At 37.3% G+C, this 20322-nt stretch overlaps 1 protein-coding gene across 3 annotated transcripts in view; it reads right to left on the reverse strand.

The window, feature by feature from the left end:
* Positions 1 to 3960: 3960 nt before the first annotated feature.
* Positions 3961 to 20322, reverse strand: part of USP45 (ubiquitin specific peptidase 45) — a 54769-nt gene continuing 38407 nt past the window's right edge. The window contains exons 10-18 of one of the 3 annotated variants that reach the window (XM_084514541.1): positions 17190 to 17271; positions 16155 to 16246; positions 13965 to 14021; positions 12783 to 12926; positions 8896 to 9559; positions 7442 to 7539; positions 6926 to 7012; positions 6315 to 6468; positions 3961 to 5110 (exon numbers count right to left, since the gene is read on the reverse strand). In XM_084514541.1, coding sequence (XP_084370667.1) covers positions 4977 to 5110; positions 6315 to 6468; positions 6926 to 7012; positions 7442 to 7539; positions 8896 to 9559; positions 12783 to 12926; positions 13965 to 14021; positions 16155 to 16246; positions 17190 to 17271 — 1512 coding nt within the window. In that variant the 3' untranslated portion in view covers positions 3961 to 4976. Of the gene's footprint in view, positions 5111 to 6314; positions 6469 to 6925; positions 7013 to 7441; positions 7540 to 8895; positions 9560 to 12782; positions 12927 to 13964; positions 14022 to 14769; positions 14904 to 16154; positions 16247 to 17189; positions 17272 to 20322 lie in introns of those variants that run through there. The other 2 variants (XR_014691437.1, XR_014691436.1) reach the window with 2 other exon arrangements.

The raw sequence follows: 20322 nt of genomic DNA on the forward strand, positions 1-20322 counted from the left end.
AACCCCAGTTTACATAGCACAAAAGCAAAAATTTAACCTAGCAAAGCAATGAGGTAAGTGTTAAGAATTCATAAACCATCTCAAAAGGAATGCTGTTTTGTTCTCTTAAAAGCAGTACTGCAACTTTGTATTTTGTGCTAAAAACACACTGGAAGCTACAATAGATATAAGAAATATTCTTGATGCTGTAAAAAAATAATGTTTTTGCATAAGTATCCATGAAGACAGAAATAACTATAACTTTAAATAGACAGAATGTATACCAAGTACTTTTAATGTAGTTGCAAAGAATTGCAATTGTTTTATGGCAAAAACTCAATTCACCTAGACATTTTATGTAGTATTGTGCAAAGGAAGTGTTTTGACTTGCACTAACAGACTTCTATCTGAACGTATTTATAATCTGTTTACAGAAAAAAATAAATTTGAATCATCTTGAATAATCACTTTCTCCCTGTTTCTGCAGTTTATTTACCAAAGGGAGAGGTACAAACAGCTAAAACAACTGGCAAGTGACACCCCAAGACACAGTAGGTACAGAAGCAAAAATAATCCACTGAGAAGTTTTAGACTTTTTAGACTGAGAAGTTTTTGTACCTTTATACGTGTACAGGTCTCAGGGAAAAAAAGAATGTTTCCAGCTAATAAAAATAGAAATACCAAAGTTTTGTTTAATCAGGGCTAGTAAATCTATTTTGTGAAGTATTCTGCCATTTACTTTTTAATTAAAATGAAATTTGCTAATTTTTGCTAACCTGAAGGTTGTGTTTGAATGTTTTCTTTGTCTCTATTTTATCACATCTTAAACCATCTCCTAAGAAATTACTAATTACCAAATCTTAGTTTGTTACTAGTAAGTTCAAATGAGAATTTTAAAACAGGTTACTTCACGAATGTAGGTGCATTAATTGCACGTCCCTTTATGATTCAGTTCATGTTAGTATAAAGAAGTCAAAAGAGAAGCAAATGGTGAAGTTAAGACATCTTGGCCTTTTAATGAATTTATAAGCCACTCTCACCTGCTACCACTTGAAATCTACAAGCAAGAGCACTTCGTTGACGCACACAGAAAGGTGCAGATGGGAATAGGAGAGGAAGATTTGGCAGACTACAAGGATTTCATTTTCTAAACAAAGAATTACAGCGCACATATCTTGGGCACAGAAGTTTAGGGGGTTTTTCTTTTTCCTTCACCACTAAGTACATATAGCACACTCTTAGGAGAACATGCTTATACAAACATGATGTCTGTAGGTGTATTGGCAGAGACAGGTTAGTATAATTTTTTTCCCTGACACTTTTCGCCATCTTCAGCCAAATATAGCATAAATGGTATAGAGATCCAAAGATAACAAAGCTTTCTGAGGAAAAAGACTGTATAATCGGGACTAACTTCTTAGCTGGTAGAGCCGTCTTTATTGATGTCTCAGCTCTGGGGAAACTATTGTAGAGGCTCTGGTTGCCCTATATGCAAACCAAATACTTCTCATAAATTAGGTTTACTTACGGAGGGATGGGCAATTATTTATTTTCTTCCTCATTGATTTAAAGGCATCGCTGTGTGAGCTGCTCCGGAGTCAGTTTTACAAACAGCTATACTGCCACCTGTAGACAGAGCCCACAGAGTAATTTGGAGAAGCAACATCATGGTGAAGAGTACCTCTTCCAGCAGGTTTTGCTAGTTCAAGGAACCAAGGTGATGAGAGTGGGAAACCATGTATTATGGTTAAGAAATCATTAAAGAAAAGGCATTGGCACAGAAGTTTATGGAGAACCCAAACACAAAGAACAAGTGAGGCTTATGAAGACTGGTGCGAAGAGAAGGGTGGGACTAAGAGAAAGAAGTCTCCAAGCTATTCCAAATGAGGAAGCGGGCTACTGCTGCACTTTCTCAAACAAAGGTATGGGATAGCTCTATGAAGAGTAGATGCTGTAGACCTGAAGAGATTTCTGGTCTGGTAACAGATTTCAAGGAAGGAGCCCTTCAGTTAAATTCTGAAAACCCATTACTTTTCAATAGTGTGCACACATCTCGTGGTCGCAGCCCAGTTCTTCAGCCTTGGAAATAGGCTCTAGAATTGTGTTTAACAATTACAGGATGTCAACCTCCATTTTCCAGGAATGCTCTGAACTTACGCAATTCCGGAGAAAAAACTGCAACAGGTCTTCAGGACGCATATTATTTGCAGCTACTTGATTTGAAGCCTAATTCTGGCACTATATATATATTTATATATATCTGTGGTCATGAAGGACACCCTAAGTATGAGTTGTATTAAAATTTGTGGATAGCATTCTGTTTAGCTTTGAACTCTTAATTCTAAAACCAAATGACTTATTTTTACAGAATGTTTTCTTCTATAATATTCTTGTATCTGTTCCTGACCCTGAACTAACTGGAGTTGCTGCCAAAACTGCTTTTTATGTCAAGTGAGAAAGGCTCACCCAGGAGCAAGAATGATCATCTTGGGTAAAGGTGTTGGCTTCTTTCCATGCCTTTTTTGCCTCCGTGTTTCTTCCGTGTTGTTAATGAGAAAATCATCCTACCAGCATCTCTCATGGCATCCTAATCACTACGCGCACTTTGGACATCTTCAGCAGTCCAAACAGTACGTGAACCATGGTTAAAGGGAAGCAAAGACCACCTCAAAGAGAGTTCCTTGAAAACTGCATTAAAAAAACTAAATACAGAAAGAAAATCTTGTTCTGCTTCTCTCTGGGTTCTGCACTCTAGGGAGTTATTTCTAGGCTGAATAGTAAGAGATTAATATAGGTACTGATGTAAGTTCAGTAGTTACACATTTTCAGAAGTCAGCAAAACCAGGGACTTCAGGGCCTCATGTAGTCAATCTGTCTGCCTTAAGCTGGGTCAAATATACTCCATCTGTGGTCTGTACATAAGATTGAGTCACAGAAATGAAATTTACTCTTTAATTGGCATGATTCTTGCTCAGAACTATTTTTGAGTTTTGGTCAACTATACGCAAAGAGGGGGAAGGCAGGTGGGGGAAGGGTGCAAGAAGACACAAAGGTAAAAAAAAATAACATTTTAACAGACTCCAGTCTAAACACAGTGTGTTTTTTTCTGTTTTAGTGTAGACTCAAAATTAGGATGCGTTTAGTTGAAATATGGATAGCTAAAGCTGTCTGCTTAGTTTTTCTGAGTTTTGCCACTTTTGGGTACACTGAGACAATTTTAATTAGCAAAGGGAAAAACTGACTGGGTTGGCCACGACATATAGCCTATTTTTGACCTAACCAGAGGAGTTTTTCCATTCAAAACTAAAATCCTGTGTGACCAAAGCTCACTCTACCTGTTCTGACAAACAGTTGCATGGCCAAACAGCCCTTATTGCCTACACAAGTATGTGAAAATACTGTAACTATCAAATACGCCACAGCAGTTTGATTGAGCAAAGGCAACAATGCAGGCTCTGTTATTTTCTTGGGGAAAAAAAGGTAAATACAGGTGAGATGTAGCTCTGAAATAGAACTACAGAATAGAGAATTTGTGCAAGTAGAAATGATAACCTATGGTAGAGGTGGTAAAAAGAATAGCAAGCTTTTTCACAACACAACTTTTCTATAAATGAAAATAGTAAGCAGAAATAAACACTGTTTGTTTGTTTGCTTCTCTACCAGAGCAAGCTAGAGCAGATATAATTGTTAAAGGAGCAGTTTGTATTTAAAAAACTGCCTATGGAATAAATACATAATCACACAGCTTCAAAATCATCATCAGATTTCGACTTTAAAATGTATCTATTACTATCAGGGATGGAAATGGGCAATTACCAAAATAAGTAAACGTTACAAATGGGGCAGTCAAAATATGAACAGGAGCCAGACTACAGGAGCATGTTCTGCCAGTAGAAGACATGCTGTCCTCCACTAAGGGCAAAGGGAAGTCCAGACACGCATCAGAAGGCAAAAGTCATCATTTACTGTCCAACTCACACACACAGTGCAAAAATAATTTATAGTTTATTACTCCTGTGAGAAAAGTATTCAGGAACAGATAAATTCATGTTTGGAACCCAAAGTAACAGAATTACCCAGTTACACTTTAATTCCATACATATTCATACACGAGCTTGTTATATGCTGTACATGTGTCATAATTATGAACTTGAAAATTTACTAAATACAGAAGTATTTGCAATTCTCTTTCCTATCCTAGTAGGCAAAATGACAATATATATTGATGGCTTTATGGTGTGCATATATATATATATATGTATTTATCTCCGAGGATATATACATGTACACCACAGTATATATTTACAACAAAACAGGAGTACATGGCTACACCAGCGCCCGTTGGAGACAGCTGAACGGGTGTTGAGTATCTGAGGGTTCTCTGTCACATTTTCCCAATCAGTTCCCAACAATACACTGGGAAAGTGTGCTGTGGCATTACCCAGAGACATCTGTGGTTACCCTGTTCTGGAAACACTGCTTTCCAATTACTACACCTGCGAGCTACATGCTTTGACATGTACTTGTTTGCAGAAAGCCTAACAGCAGACATCCAACCCAGACATGGGAAAGATCTGGACTAAATCACAAATAAGTTGAAATACTTTATATTGTTACTGTACAGCAGCAAATCCAGGCACTTAATACTATCAGCATTTTTATTCTCACCTGTTCTAGAACTATGGGTGAAAGCTTTTCTTCATTAGAATCAAGAACCAAACTTTTCACTGACCTCACTAGGATAGGACATTATCTTACATTCTAACTGTACTGTATTTTAATGAATCCAGGAATTTAAAGTGTATGGCAAAGTGCATATTTCAAAAGATTCATATATTCAGATATTTATAATAGCTTGACTGAACTTCGGAGTCAACATATGATAAATTCTCTATAAGATAAAGGCACAATATTTACAGGTACTCTTACCACTGCAGCTTTAAATAAGATAAACTAAATAACCACAACCATTTTTTTCTAATTTAAACTGTTGAGAATTATAGTAACAATCTTTCATAAAAAAGCAGATATGCTTGTGCATTTAGTACTCTTGATTCCGGAACCATCTGAACATGGGCATCACTAACATACACCCACTGTCCTGATGATGTGCCCACAGCTTCTTTTAAACCTGAAATGCAACAGCAAAAGAAGTCATGTTTCTTGTCTTTCACACCATCATTGAACAAATAAAAAGATGATTCAGAACACAAAAAATCACTTCTAATCTACGAGAATAACTCATGAGTTAGATGCAGTCCAGTATTTATAGTTTGAAATGTACAAGTCCAAAAACACCGTAAGAGAAATTGGTGGAAGACAATACTTATAAATGTACAGCGTCATCATCTTTTTCATATTTATTAACAAAACCTAAGACACCTAAGTACAGCTTACTAAATTCTAACAGGAAACTATGTAAGCACACACAACCAGTTCTGACAGGAAAAAAATCACATTTCAAAACCTGGCCAGTGTGAAATTAAGAACGCTGAAAGGATTTAATCTTATCTAGTTATTAGTTCTAGTAATTACTGCATGGGAAGCCTAGGACGGAGGGAGACTTGTTTCAAAAGTAATATAAAATACTTGTTCTCCTGGGAGACGAGCTTCAAATGCAAAGTGCTACTGCAGGATAGACAAGTGTGTGCTTGTCTCTTGTTCCTCCAGGAAGGCAAATAGCAAATACATTTACTTTGCTCTGACAACTCAACATCGCCTCCAACAAATCATTTACCAACAGGTTCTATTCTAGAACCTTATTTCATTCTACATGACCAAAACATATTAAAAAGAACTGGAACGCAAAATACCAAGAGAAACCCTACCAAAAAATGCCTATCCTCCATGGAAAGGTTTCTTGCTGTTTACATTAAATCAGAGTATTCCAGATTTTTAAGCATTACAAAATTTCAAATCCTAACAAATATAAATAGGTAAGATACCAAAAATATAGAAAATCTGATTTAAATTGTTCTGGATTCAGCTTTTGTGCTAGAACATTTTCAAATGCCAAATCTACAAATAATGATATATTAGAGGGCAGTGCCATTCATGTGAATGTACTATTTTGACTAGGAAAAGGAGAAGCACTTTCCATCAATTCTCTGCTTAATAACTGAACTAAAATTCCATTGTTTACTCAGCCATGTGTGGTTACATAGAAGCACGTCATGCACTGTGTGTAACCGAAAAAGAAGAACTCACATGACGGGCCCTAGAAATAATATCATATTCTGAGCTAAAACAATCCTATATCCTTGTAACAAAAAGAAGTTGTAGCCAGTGGTTGCTTTGGTTTTACTCACACACAATGGAGGTTCTCTTGTACGTACCTAGAACATTCTTAGTGGTAGAAATATGCTCTAGTAATTTCTTGGAGGGTGTCCTGACTTTCACATATGCAGCATAATGACCACCTCTCATTGACCCACTGTGCTCCACTATTCCATACAGACTGTATAGCACTCGTGCACTGTCTGTAACATTCTGTATTGCCAGAAACACAGAAAATAAAGATGAATTAATTAAGATATTTGTAAAATTCTTCGTGAAATAGTTTTCAACAGTATTAGTATTACTTTGAAAAAAGCAGCCAGACATCTACAGCATTTCCAGTGGTGAAACACATCTTAGACTTAAGAGTTTATTAATTGAATACAGTTACCATGGAAGCAGCACGGTAGCAGTCCTTAATGCAGTTAAGATACACTAAAACCATCAGGGCAGCACAGCTTAACTAGTACTAGGTAACATCAGTGCTATTTATTGATATGAATGGAATTTCAGTCAGCTAACATTCTGATTTCAGCGCGCTACTAGAAAGCATTCCGTCTAAAATTTCTCTGGGAAAGGAAGGAATAATCATCATCATCAATCCAATTTAACTTGCATTCAGGACAATAACGGTGAAAGTACAACAAAAACACAGATTTGAAATACGTACCTTACAAGAAGCAGAACAAAATGGTGCTAAGTCCAAAATCAGTGGGAAATCCACGTGCCTATTCACTTTCCTTAGACTCAAACCAGCCTTAAGATAAAAAAAGAAAAAAAAAAAGACTGTAACGTAAATACCTTTACTAGGAAGCTTTCTAAAGCTGATGTGTATTACTGTACTATTAAAATAAACCAAAACCAAGAATAAGATTGTAACTTCCTGAAACTCTTTGTTAGGTTTTCAATACAGTGCATGCTACCATAAGCATGGCAGACACCTAAGAGGCTTCTCTGGATACATCTGAATGGTTAAATGCATTCTGAAGGTATCAGAATAGATACCTTCAGATACTATCAGAAGGTATTCAAAATAAAAACACAAGCAAATTTCCCAACAGAAATAAACAGTGGTTCTACCAATCCTTCATATAAAAAGGAAACGTTAGTATGCACAATGACGCTTAAATAGTTGCTCAGCCACCACCATGGCAGAGGAATATACAAGAGATTTGGGGCATTTTACCTGGTGGAATCTTTTCAGATGCAGAATAAGAATAGCAGGAACTGAAGAAATCAGCAGCTGTTTCCGAGCGTTTGTGTAGACACCTTCCATTTTCCTTTCTGTATTTATGAATATTAAAACAATAATTTGTAAGGTGAGGGCAGGCACACAATTTATGTATTTTTTAAGTTTCTGACAGAATAGATCTGTGTTGCAATGACTTTGTGCCTGTATATATTTTCCAATGAAAATTTTGTGGAATAACCAAAAAATATTTTCTCATTCTTCTTGGTTTCAAGAAACATCACATACCAAATCTGAGCATTATTTTAACCCATTCAATGCAAATCTGACCAAAAGCTGGAAGTGCAAGGTCAGAGTGCACACTGAGATACGGTGTCTGCTACCGTAATGCCCCATCTCCCTGTTAAAAGCACTTCACCTGAAATAAACAGATGATCACTGGAACTGGAAATGCAAAGTACAGGTCTCTTCAACTATGCCAGTGTCCTAGCCACTAAGCTAGAGATTAATCTTCCATTCTCCATGGCAAGACAATGCTTTGTGCTCAACTCTGAGAAAGGTCTGAAGGGATGGTGTCCATTTCAGGACATCTCATAACCTGCTCGCTTGAGCATGCACGACAGGGAACCACCTGGTGCAGAGGGAACTGAATGGGGGGCTCTGCCCAAAAGTAGCTCCATGGTTAGCTACAGAGTACAGAGAACAGGACACCAGCATTTTTTTTTGCTGAAAAAATCAATTAATTGGTTTATTTTACACATGCCCAAAGCAAAATATTTCAGTTGAGGCAGAATGTAGTTTTTCAGGTACAAGTAGATGACTTCTTAGGATTTTCGCTTTAGGAGGAAAAAAATTAATGATTGTAAATGGCTTTTTATTTCCATTTTTTCACTGTGCCCATTGAAACAAAATATTAATTACACAGCCCTGTCAGTCCAATGTCTGATAAATGATCATTACTTTTTCTTTGATTTAGATTTTTTTATTAATTTAATCATGCATAATAATCTCTTCTTCATTAGAAGTGTCTTTTTTTTTTTTTTTTTGCGCCCCTCACCTACTTAATTACATAACTTCCCTGAGTACTTGGGTTGCTAGAGCTGAATATTATGGCATTTATTTCAAAGCTTCCAGGATTGTAAAGCACACATAAACACCAGAAAATATTAATATCAAATAATGAGCCTATTCAGTTTATGATAATCTTTAAATGACTTATCTTGGATAGAAATAAACAAAAAATGCAACATAAATTCTAAATTACATCTACTATTATGTTTTAATATTTGTAGGATGAAGTTTTAAGTTCTTGCAAGCAGGTTCTGTCTGGGAAGACATTTTCTGTTCAGCCACAAGGGGGAAGCCCATGCTGGAGCAATGAAACATCAGTGGTTGCACAGGTTTTGAGAGGAAACCTCATAGATACCCGTATTTGGATACCAGCAAATTACCTGTGGAGTTGGTTTTCTTCTGATACTTCTGTTTCCTTTCTGTACAGCTCTCACATAAAAGCTTGTTGTTCCCCATTAGCAGCTCTACAGAGGTAAATTGGTAAAGGCAGGACTGAACAGAACATTCCTTTGAGCTAGTTATATAGGTCTGGGAAAGAGTCTGAAAAGCATTTTGAGGGTTCTGGGATAGTGAAGACTTGTCTACAGAGAACATGGAATTATTCGATAAACCTGAATCACCACGGCTTGATTTTTCATCTTCATTTATAGTATCACAGAAGCTGAGTTTGGATATGGCACTGGAAATCACCTCATCGCTATTGTCACTTGGTTTGGTGTGCGGCATTTTCACGTTGATGTGGTTGACATGCAAAGCAGAGAGGTTGCTGGATGAGCTAAAAGCTGACTGCTTAGAAGCACTTTCACTTTCAGAGGCTTCACTGTCTGCATCAAAGCTGCTTTCCGAGCGGCTGGCTTCCTTCTCACTGCCCTCAGTCTGGCTCCCGTTCACAGCAGATTCAGCAGTTGGGTCTTTGGGGTATAGCATGCCAGAGCTACCTTCCAGCTCACGTGTTTTGTTTTTTTCCTCCATGATAATAGGACTTCTTTCTTCTTCATTAGATGAAGCTTTTCTGGCAAGCCTTCTCTCCTGGTTCAACTGATTCTGTAAATGATGGCATTATTAATTTAGGAACACAGGGAAGAAACAGAAAACAGGGCTGTGATCTAACATAACTGTTGAAACAAAAAATTCAAAGCAAATTAAACCTAATGCTTTATCTTCTCCATCTTTCACCTGCTTAAGCTACTTGATCTCCTTAAGACCTGTTTAAACTAATATAGGATTGGAAACCTACACACCAGTCAGCTAAGAGCATTATACTTACTGTGGGATCAATACTTCCTCCAACTAATTGCATTCACTTTGTGACAGCTGTGGATGGCACATTTGAAATGGTATCATTTAATCTAACTTAAGCTTCCCAAAGGTTCTCAAGTTTAAGCTAACCTTCCGTGAGGCCTTAGCTGACAAGCACCTTCTTCTCCCTTTGTAGGCACTTATCTTAGAACTAAATTAACCATCCCTAGCAGTATGGTTTGTTAATTTGTATATTTTACTGTGGCTGAAGACAGATAGCTAGAACAAAAAGTGTTGCTGCCAGAGAAAACTACTACTACATATTTAAAAAAATACTTAAAGCTGTCATAACTTTAAATTATTTTTAAGTATCCATGATTCTTTTCTTTCTTTCTTTGGCTTCTTTCCAGAAGAAACGAGCAATTTTCCTTCCTCATTGCTGTTTCTTTAATCCAAGTTTGATCAAGATTCCAATGATGCCAGTGGGAGTTTCCATTAACCTCAACAATTAAAGTTTTATATCTTTTCTCCTATGACAATTGATCTCTGTACTTTTTTCTTTCCATCTTCCAAGCCATTTATTTTCTATGCTTGTTTCATTCTCTTTCTATCACACTCTGGTATGTTTATTGTTATTTTTTCTGCACATTTATTGTGTTAGGACCTGATTCAGAAGAGTATTTACAGTCCCCAACAGAGCACATATCCTTCAAGTAGGACTCACTCTGATATTAGGCACACAAATTTAAATCTTACTGGCACTAAGAAAATATCTGTAAAGGAAAGAAAAAAAAAGGCGGGGAGCAGACCATCACAGCACAACTGACACACATCATTGCCTACACAGAACAAACTACAGAAAGTAACTTTCATGGGTTGCTTCCATAACAGGAAAACTAAGTGGACAGAAATACCTTTTGCACACTTGGTCATGTGCCTAAGTAGCAGCAAACATCTAATTATAGACATGACTTTATGTTTAGGACTTCCTACTATCTTTAGAAGCATGGACTGGGTTGAAAGAGACCTTTAAACACCATCTAATTCCAAACTCCTGCCATGGGCAGGGACACCTCCTGCCAGACCAGGTTGACCAAAACCCCATCCAGCCTGGCCTTGAGCATCCCCAGGGATGGGGCATCCACAGCTTCTCTGGGCAGCCTGTGCCAGGGCCTCACCACGCTCTGAGTGAAGAATTTCCTCCTTAGTCTTCATCTACCCTCTTTCAGCTGAAAACCTTTGGAAGCTAGATTCTCATTTAGTAGAAAGGACTTCTGGACTCTCTTTGTTACACATAGAGGTAAATCTTGGAAGTCTCGTATCCCACTCCAGGTCACAAGGACCAACACATTTGGCACTACAGTTAAGTGCCTATCTTGCAGGCATCTGTCCGACCTTTGTCCAGGCTATTCCTTAAATACACACCAAGGCTCAGTTCTTGAAGAACCTTCAGCTCTTACTCAGTTTTAAGCTTTAAGGAAGAACTTAAGTCCAAATGAAGTCAATATAAAAGGCAAATAACATTCCTCAATGTTTTCCTAAGCAGGGCTTAAAGTTACAATAAACATTCTCCTTCAGACTCAAAGTCCTTAAGCTTAAAAGCAAGAGAACAATTTAGCAAAAAAGGAATAAAATCCAATTGAAAATAATTAAAAAACCCAAACACTTATCAACTAGGACCATTTCTCATCTCAGTTATGTTTTATTTCTTTATAGATGGAGAAGAGGGAAAGGAACTCGTGTGAAGTTACTGCTACTTTTTGGGAGTATTATGCAAACAGAACTCAAAGAATTCTTAGAATTGTGAAGGTCCCCATTTTAGGAGGAAAGCACAGCACCCTCTGTTCAGATACTCTGTTAGCTGTAAAACCACTTATTGGACTACCCCACTTTCTGTAGCAAACTTATACATTGATTAACAGAACTCACAGAATACCAACATGTGCTAAATGAATTCAACAATTGCTTGTTTTGGGTTAGAAGTTTTACTGCAGAACCAACAGACATCTTACGAAATAATTCAAAAGTAAGAAAAAAAATATATGTCCAAAAAGATGGAGGGGGAGCACAGAATCACAAAGCCTCATCAGTTAGAACGACTTACCTTGCAGATCACTTTACCTGTTCTTACTGAAAGCAGAGCTGTTGCCTCCTTTATACTATTGTCTAGACTAGTTTGTTGAAACCACACCATACTTTACCTCCTTAATTTTGAAAACCATTCAGTAACCACACTTGTATGCATCAGTATTAATACTATTATTCACCCTATTTTGGAATTTCCCATTTCTCTTCTAAGATAGATCCTATTTGTGCAAATAATCCTAAATGGATTATAAGGCTTATTAAAAAACTAGAACATTAATAAGCACTGAGAGCTTTTCTTTCATTAATAATAATATATGTGCACAATACTTGTTACAGATTTCTTTGAATCCGTGAACTACACAGATAATTCTGTTAGGTTGGCATATTTTGCTGCCCTCAGGAAGGACTGTGTTAGAAGGCTGCACTTGGAGGCTGGCCGGGCTGACCTCCCCATCCCTGGGGTTACTGAAGGCCAAGTGCTTCACAGAAATCACGCTCCCAGCCTCCATGAGTCTCTGCTGCCGGTACTATTTTTGTTGTGCCCACTGTCAGCTAATCCCTCTGATGGCACTAATGCAGACCTGCCTGCTCTCTTGGCCAGCATTATGATTCATGTGATTGCAGCCAGAAAAAAAAAAAAAACACTAATGGCACAATAAACAAAAAGCCGGAAAGAAAATCTGAATTAACGTGAATTGAAATTAACCTGCATATTTTTTTCCCTTACAAATGAAACCCCATAATTGAAAACTGAATGGCTCACAAAGGCCATCATTTGTCACGCTTCTAATAATGATCTAAATATTTTAAAGCTAATCTGTTAGTTATACATATATATTTAAAAAGAACATTTATAACTGTCAGTATTCGCACCCTGTAACCCTTGAAACTTCAGAATAAACTCAAGATGACTGACTAGCGAGGGTATTTAGGTTCTTACCTTATCTTTTGTTAGGGTGTGTTTCTTGACAATTTTAGGCTGATTATTCAGTGTACTGATGGAAGAACAGTTACACTGACCCAGATCTGCTTCTTGTACACTTTTACCTTTACTTGTTCTTCCCAAAGGCACGGGTTTTGCAACCTTAGAAATTAGACAGGAAATTAAGAAAGGATATATGTCAATTTTTTATTCCCTTGCAACAAACGGGAAACATGAACACAGGCTTTAGAAAATAGTAACTTACTATTTTCTAAAACCTACTATTATTATGAGCAAAAGTGGTATTTGAAGACAAGTACATTTCATACAGGATTAAATAGTAAAATTAATTCTCTCCCTTAAAGGTATGTGAACACAGGCAGGGTAGGGGAAGAACCACTCCCAATCCATCCCCTTAATCCCAAATGAAAACCCCAAGTCCCACAGAAACAGAGCTTATGTCTTTAAAAGTAATGCAATTCCTCTGCAGTTAATAGAGACATACTGCAAACTATTTATGCCAAAACACCAGTATAAATAAAGTCTATTTTCACACTGACTTATCCCTTAGGTACATTTCAGTTCCTTAGAAGCAAACCAATAAGCTAGAATCTAACTTTTTGGACCTTCAAAAATAATTTTATGAACAATCTATATGCTCAAAGCACTATTAAATTAAACTAATGTCACACCTACATATGCTGTAAATAACTAAATAAGTCATAAATAAGTCATCTGTTCTAAGTTTGGCCTAATTGAAAAATGTATGTGCATTATGACATAAGAATCATAGAATCATGTGTCTCTATCTGTATACATGTATATAAATACATATATAAAAGCCATAAAACAAATGGACAGTATGAGAGTACATTAGGAAAAACTTCTTTACTGAAAGGGCTGTGAGGCATTGGAATGGGCTGCCCAGGGAAGTGGTTGAGTCACCTTCCCTGGAGGTCTTTAAAAGACGTTTAGATGTAGAGCTTAGGGATATGGTTTAGTGGAGGACCGGTTAGTGTTAGGTCAGAGGTTGGACTGGGTGATCTTGGAGGTCTCTTCCAACTTAGACAATTCTCTGATAAGCGTGCATTTTTAGACTTGAAATCAAAACTGTGCATATATACATACAGAAACGTCTTCTTAAATGTATGTAAAAGTAATCCACTGGAAACAATATCTATTATATATTCTGTATCTTACCCTCTCCTCTATTATAGGAAGTGAAAGATCAATGAAAGGTTCTTTTACTGTTGAAATCTTGAAGAAAAAGGAAAAAAAGCATATTAAATGCAAAGAATGATATACAGGTTTAGCGCATACCTCCCCTTTTTTTAAATCAAATTATTATCAGAAACTATGCAACATGCTAATTAGTTTCAAGATGCATCAAACTACAATGAAGAACTTCCCACAGGCTTTTTTTTTTTTTTTTTTTTTTTTCCAATTTTAATTTAGCTCTGGTTTTCTTTCTAATACTGCACAAAATTTCAGCACCCAAACAGAAAGGGCAAGGTCATTCATCTAGGCACAAACTAGAAGCACTCTGGTGCTCAGTTTCTGAGAGCTACAGACAGATTTTCAAGTCATGGGGGCCATCTAGAGGGATCACAACTTTTTGGACAGCAGAAGCAGCAAATCCAGTAGAATTGTATAGAAAAACTAATTTTTAAGCATTTCCTGATGCTGGACATATCTGTGCAGGCATTTGATCTTGTACATTGTTCAGCAGCAAGAACTGGTTAATGACAGTTAGATGACAGGGTCTAGCCTGATGCTCCCAGAAAAGATTACATCAGGCTTATTGGTTACAGCCAGAAGTTTTATTAGAAATACTTATAACATAACATAACATACACTAGTAATTGTTAAAATAAAGCCAATTATTGGGGAAAAGAGGCTTTTTTATTTAAAAAAAATAACTTATTGTCTGTTCTACAATTTTATTTTCCCTTCTATAAACCATATAAAATCTAAGCTGAAACTGGAAATATCTGGTAAATCATACCTAAAGACATTCTCTCACAGCACTTCACATCTGCCTTTATGGCTACAACGTCCCGTCCAAGCCTGTTTCTTAAGCTCTCTCCCTTGCCGCTCTCAAACTCCTTCCAAAACTGACTTATCTTACCTCTGGAAAGACTGTGAAAAACAAAGCCTTTAAAAATAACATCATGATGTGCACGCAAATTACTGAACACAGTCATGCCCTCAATTACTGTCATTGTTGCCCTTGCCCTTCTCTTGTATTTATGACCCTACCTTCCACCTGTAACATTAGATATGGACTGTAGGGTCCTCTTAGCAAAAAGCTTATGTTTACCTGTTGTGTGAGGGACTCAGCACAATTTAGGTTCCAGTAAAACAATATATTAGATTAAAACTACTTTAACTACGTTGACTCGCTGACTGATGAGCGATATTCAGACTGGGGTTCCTCTAGAGAGTGACTTTGCATGAACAAGCACTAGTCAGAAATACCCTTGCCAATGCAGGCAAAGGTAAGAGACTACTAAACTTGTCCTCATACAGCTACAGCTAGCGAGTCCTGAGTCCTGTGCAGGCAGAATGTAAGTATCCAGCAAAAATAAATGATACACACAAAATACATACTACATCTATTTTGTATATAGCTGAAGTTCTTCATTGATACTAGTAGCACATTGAAGTGTAATCTGCACATCACACACAGGAAAGTTTACCTGGCACTGCAGAATTGTGCTTAAGTACTCTGATTGATTTACTTAATCTCTACAATATGAAATAGAATGTTTTAAACCAAACACAAATGTAGCATTCAATTAAAAATGTCATGCAAATAAGATTTTTTTTCTCTTCCAAAGTTAAAGAAAATGATAAGGATCATGGAAAGCATTTATGATGAAATGTCAGTAATATTAATTATGAAAGGAATATGCTCTTCATTAGAGATATTACGTTAATTCTCAAAAATACTTCAAGAAAAAAATAATTAGCATTTCCCCACTCATATTAATTCAAAGTAAGTAATTCCCAATTTTGAGGTATATCCCAGAAGAGTAGGCAGGAGGATTTATATTTTAAGATAGGTAGGCGTTTCAGAAATATCAAATAAAAATTTAAGTGTAACCCAGATGATTAAAGAATTTGGAACCTCCAGCCCTAAATCAGATGAAAAACGAAGCCCAGTATTTGAATCTGTTTTGAATTCAAATGACCCCCCTCTTCTTACGTTTATGGAGGATAATGCTTTAAAGGCAGAAGTTAAGTCATTTTAAATGAGAAACTTTCAATAGCCTTGCTTTTACAAACAAACAAGTATAAAATTGACAATACAATTTTATACTTTGAAGACAATGTAATCAAACCCGTATGTGATCTATTCCACATCAAACCAAATTCCAAAATACCTACATTTTCACATTCCTCACACATGACAGTGCTAGTCAATTCACCAACAAAGATCCTATCTATGAAGTTCATCTTCACACCCTCTCTTCCATATGCTGAAAAAACATTGCCTTTTTTAAATGTGAAAAATAACAGATCCATGCCACACTATAAGTACAACAAAATTCTAAGATTTATTGTGAAAACAATTTTTATACTTATTCAAAACATGTTGAACACAACATGGTAACTAATATATCATATACTGTATTCCAACATTTTAAAACATCTTGGTTATTTAGTTATACAATCCCCTTATACTTCCCTTCCCCACTTACAGTAACATAATAATCATACAGTAGCTCTCAAGAAGCATTTAAATAAAATCTGTTGTTTTTTTTTTAATGCATAGTATATATATATAGTCTTCAAAACTAAATAATAAAAAACATATAAAACTAACTAAATAAACAGAAAACGAAAAAACAAAAAGCCTGTTCTATGTCTTAACTGTTGCAGATTTAGGAAAGTTAATCAGTATTTAGACTTTAATTAAAGCAAAAAAAATAGCTTTTTGCATATACACAGAAGAAAAAAATAATTTTAAACCTATTGTTTTGTGAAAAAAAGAAACCCAAGCATTCTTTTGAACAGCTTCCAATTTTGGCTTTGTAATCATATTTAGAGTGTTCATAGTATCAGTCAGCTGGCAGAAATCATTTTTACTTCTGGAAAGTGACCGCTCTGAGTGCTACAATAATTGTGGCTATGTAACAAACCCAAATATTCAGCAGACTATTTTAGAAAACAAAATTAAATTTTATGTAGCATTACAGAAGGCATTATTAATGCAGTGGAAGCCTTTATTCTGGATATAAAGTTAGTACATAATAAACTCTCTATACTTTAGATATGCACTAGGTGGCACTAGAATAATACATAATAAAAATATTTTAACTACAATACTTTGGGATTGCTGTTTGCAATAGTCAATTTTGAAGAAAATTATATTTAAAAATGTGTGCATTTTATAAACCGATTCAATAAAGCACTGCATACCTTTGACTTTTCTTCTAGTTTCTTCATCTGCTGTCTTAGTTGTTGGATTATTAAAAGCTTTTAAGATACCGGTTTGTATACGCTATAATATTAAAAAAATAATTATTAGGAAGTATTTTAAGTGCAAATATTCTAAAAAATATTAATATACAGTTAGATTTTCTCCATTCCTATTTCCATAAAAGAAGCATAATTTTAACATTTTAAATCTACTGTCGTCATTCGTTAACACTGTCAAAGCTACACAACCTTAACTTTAGTAAGTAACCATCCCAAAATTTCCTCACTGTAAAGAGGGAGCAGTTGTGCAGAGCACTGGAGAGGTTATCAACAAATGATGAGATCTTCTGCCAACAAATGCTTTTCATTTCTTCCACAGTTAGGAAAAAAAAACAACAACAACAACATGCTAACAGAAAAATGGTCTATTACTGACTGACTGGGATACAAAATACTTGAAGGCAGCTAAGTATCTTTCAATAGACAGACTTCAATAGCTATATTAATCCAGTGTTTTTATTACTTCTGCTCATTTTCTAGCATTGTACATTTCAAATGTCAGAAAACCTTAGAAGAGATTTACAAGCTTTTCATGAATCCATGTAAACTTAATCCACATTTGCCCCCAGAATCCTAACAGTTGCATTTTTGAAAGAAGAATCAGAAGAATGAATTCATGCACATGCGCTGTAGTTGCACCTCAAAATTGGGGTTGCTCAGTTGCAACTGGGATAATGAGGTACTCTTATGAGTTATTTGGATAAATATGCTGGTAACACAATTGTACCTGCTGGTACAAAATGTACCTCGGCCCATCCTGTGATAGACTGTAAAGAGGGAAGCAGAGGATTGTATGAGACCCATCACCAGAGAACACTGCAGGATGCCTGACCTGGGTTTTCTTTTCTCCTGGCAAATGTACCTGCTCTCTAGTCCAGAAACTTGATGGTGTGCAAATGATACAACGAAATGTGATACTGAAGTCACAGTTAGAGCAAGGTACCCTTCTAGGAACAAAGGGCGATACCAAACATGGTGCAAGTAACCCTTAACCTGGGTACCAGTAGAAAAAAATGGCAACTTTTGTTTGCAGACAGCGAAGTGCACTTTCAAGCCATCGATTACTGAAGTGTTGATGACGACAGGCAGCTCCGGAGGTTTGGTTTCTAGTTCAGGCACTCATCAGGCTAAGTCACACTCCTACCTTATGAGTATGTGACCTGGCTTGTGAATTAACTCCCACTGCCCTGAGCTCAGCTTTGTTCATCTTAAAGCCAACAATATACTAAAAGGACTAATCAATAGATAATTCATGAAGTTGAACACCATAAATGGGTTTAGGGCCATAAGCAAGCCTTTTGTTGGGATTAGCGCGTTGAACCATTTATTTAGGTCAAAGAAAGACATAGTCTTTGAATGGGCAGGGTGCTGCCGACAATGGCAGCAGACATTAATCAATTAGCAGCAGGGTTCAGCTACGTCGGGCCCTGGTGTGAAACAATCTCCGGCCCACATTGCTGGATCCAGCAGACAGTATGCCGGTTTTATTGTCGTATCGACAGCCTTTTATCTTAAAAACCCACTTGTGTACATACCCCCCTTTCTAACGCTTTTAATGGGGACGGGAAAAAGTTGAACGCTGCTTTCAGAAAGCTGTTTGCTAAGACGTGAAAACAGGCGTCAAGGGCAAACGTGAAGTGCGACTTGTGTGAGTTATGCAACTTGTTATCACTCCTGCCGTGCTTTATGTTATATGAATTTCTCACCAAAACTCTCACGGTTTGGAGAGATGAACGCAGTGGGGGTACCGGCCTGGCACAGAGCCGGCCAGGAGACCTCTGGCAGGTGGAGGACAAAGCGGGCACTTCGAGCACGGCTGTCGCCCACGCGTGCCTGCTTCGGGGCGCCAAGTTTCAAAGCGGCATGAAGGAGAGATGTTAGGGGCTGTAATCCTTTCTAAAGGATTCTGGTGGCAGACATCCTGCCGGGAGCTCTCCTCGGCTGCAGCCCAGAGGGCGGCGGGGCCGGGCAGCAGGCGTGCGGCTCACAGCTGCGGCGTTCCCAGGGCAGACAAAGCTGCTCCTGCTCCTGCTCTGCTCCTGCCTGCCTGGCACGGCTGGCAGTGCTGAATGAACCATGGGCCTGACACTCTCCGTTTGTCACACCATCTACAGACCCGAAAAACAGAATTAAAAGGGAAAAAAAAAAAAAAAAGACAGAGCTTTTACTAGTCGTGACCCTCGCTGAGCAGCCTGAGGTGATGAAGTCAGTGCTTGTGGTAATGCACCATTATGGGCAAACAGGGGTGAAATTGCACCAAAGGGTGGAACCAACCTTTGCTTGCCCAGTGGTGGGGGTGGCAGGAATACCCTGCTGCCTAAAACACAATTTCAATTCTCAACATGTTCCATTACTCTTTTATGTCAGCTTCAGTAGCTGTCCTGCTCTCTAATAAAACGATTCAAAGGACATAAAATAAATAATAAAACGATTTCAAAGGAAAATGCAGGTTATCGTGATGATGGCACGTTCACTGATGAAACAGGAGATTGACTGGAGGGGGATGAGCAGCCAGTCACCAGAGAAGCTTATTTGCAATGACTCTGCTTTTGGTGAATCCTCAGTTGTGAAGCAAATACAGTTTCCACCTTTTATTGCATGAAAATGAACAAACAACAAAATAAAGTTTCCCTCTCCTGTAAAAAACACGACAACTGCTTGTACTGCAAAGAGAAAGCAGCAGCAGGCACCTGCTTCTGTGCCATGCCCAGTTTGACAGGCAGTCTTGTAAGCGAGGCAATGCCAAGGTTTAGCTCTTTCTCTGTAGCTAGTTCTGTTTATGATTAAATATACTGCTGACAAGACCAACCTCTATTAATACTCTGCTAGGATGGGGATTCAGGCAGTGCTACTCTGATGCCAGGAACTGGGCTCTGATACAGCTTATAACTTGTTTCCAAAAGAGTTCAGTTTAGGATCATTACATGCACCATGCTATTAAATGAGACGGAAGAGGAAGAACACTGGTCAGTGCGATGTTTAAGGGACTCCTTTTGCCTAGACCCAGAAAAGACTATGTACCAAAATATCATCTGAAAAGAAGGCTCCAAGACTAAGTCAGGCAGATGAAATC

Source organism: Aythya ferina (genome assembly GCF_964211825.1).
Source record: "Aythya ferina genome assembly, chromosome: 3".
NCBI lineage: Eukaryota > Metazoa > Chordata > Aves > Anseriformes > Anatidae > Aythya > Aythya ferina.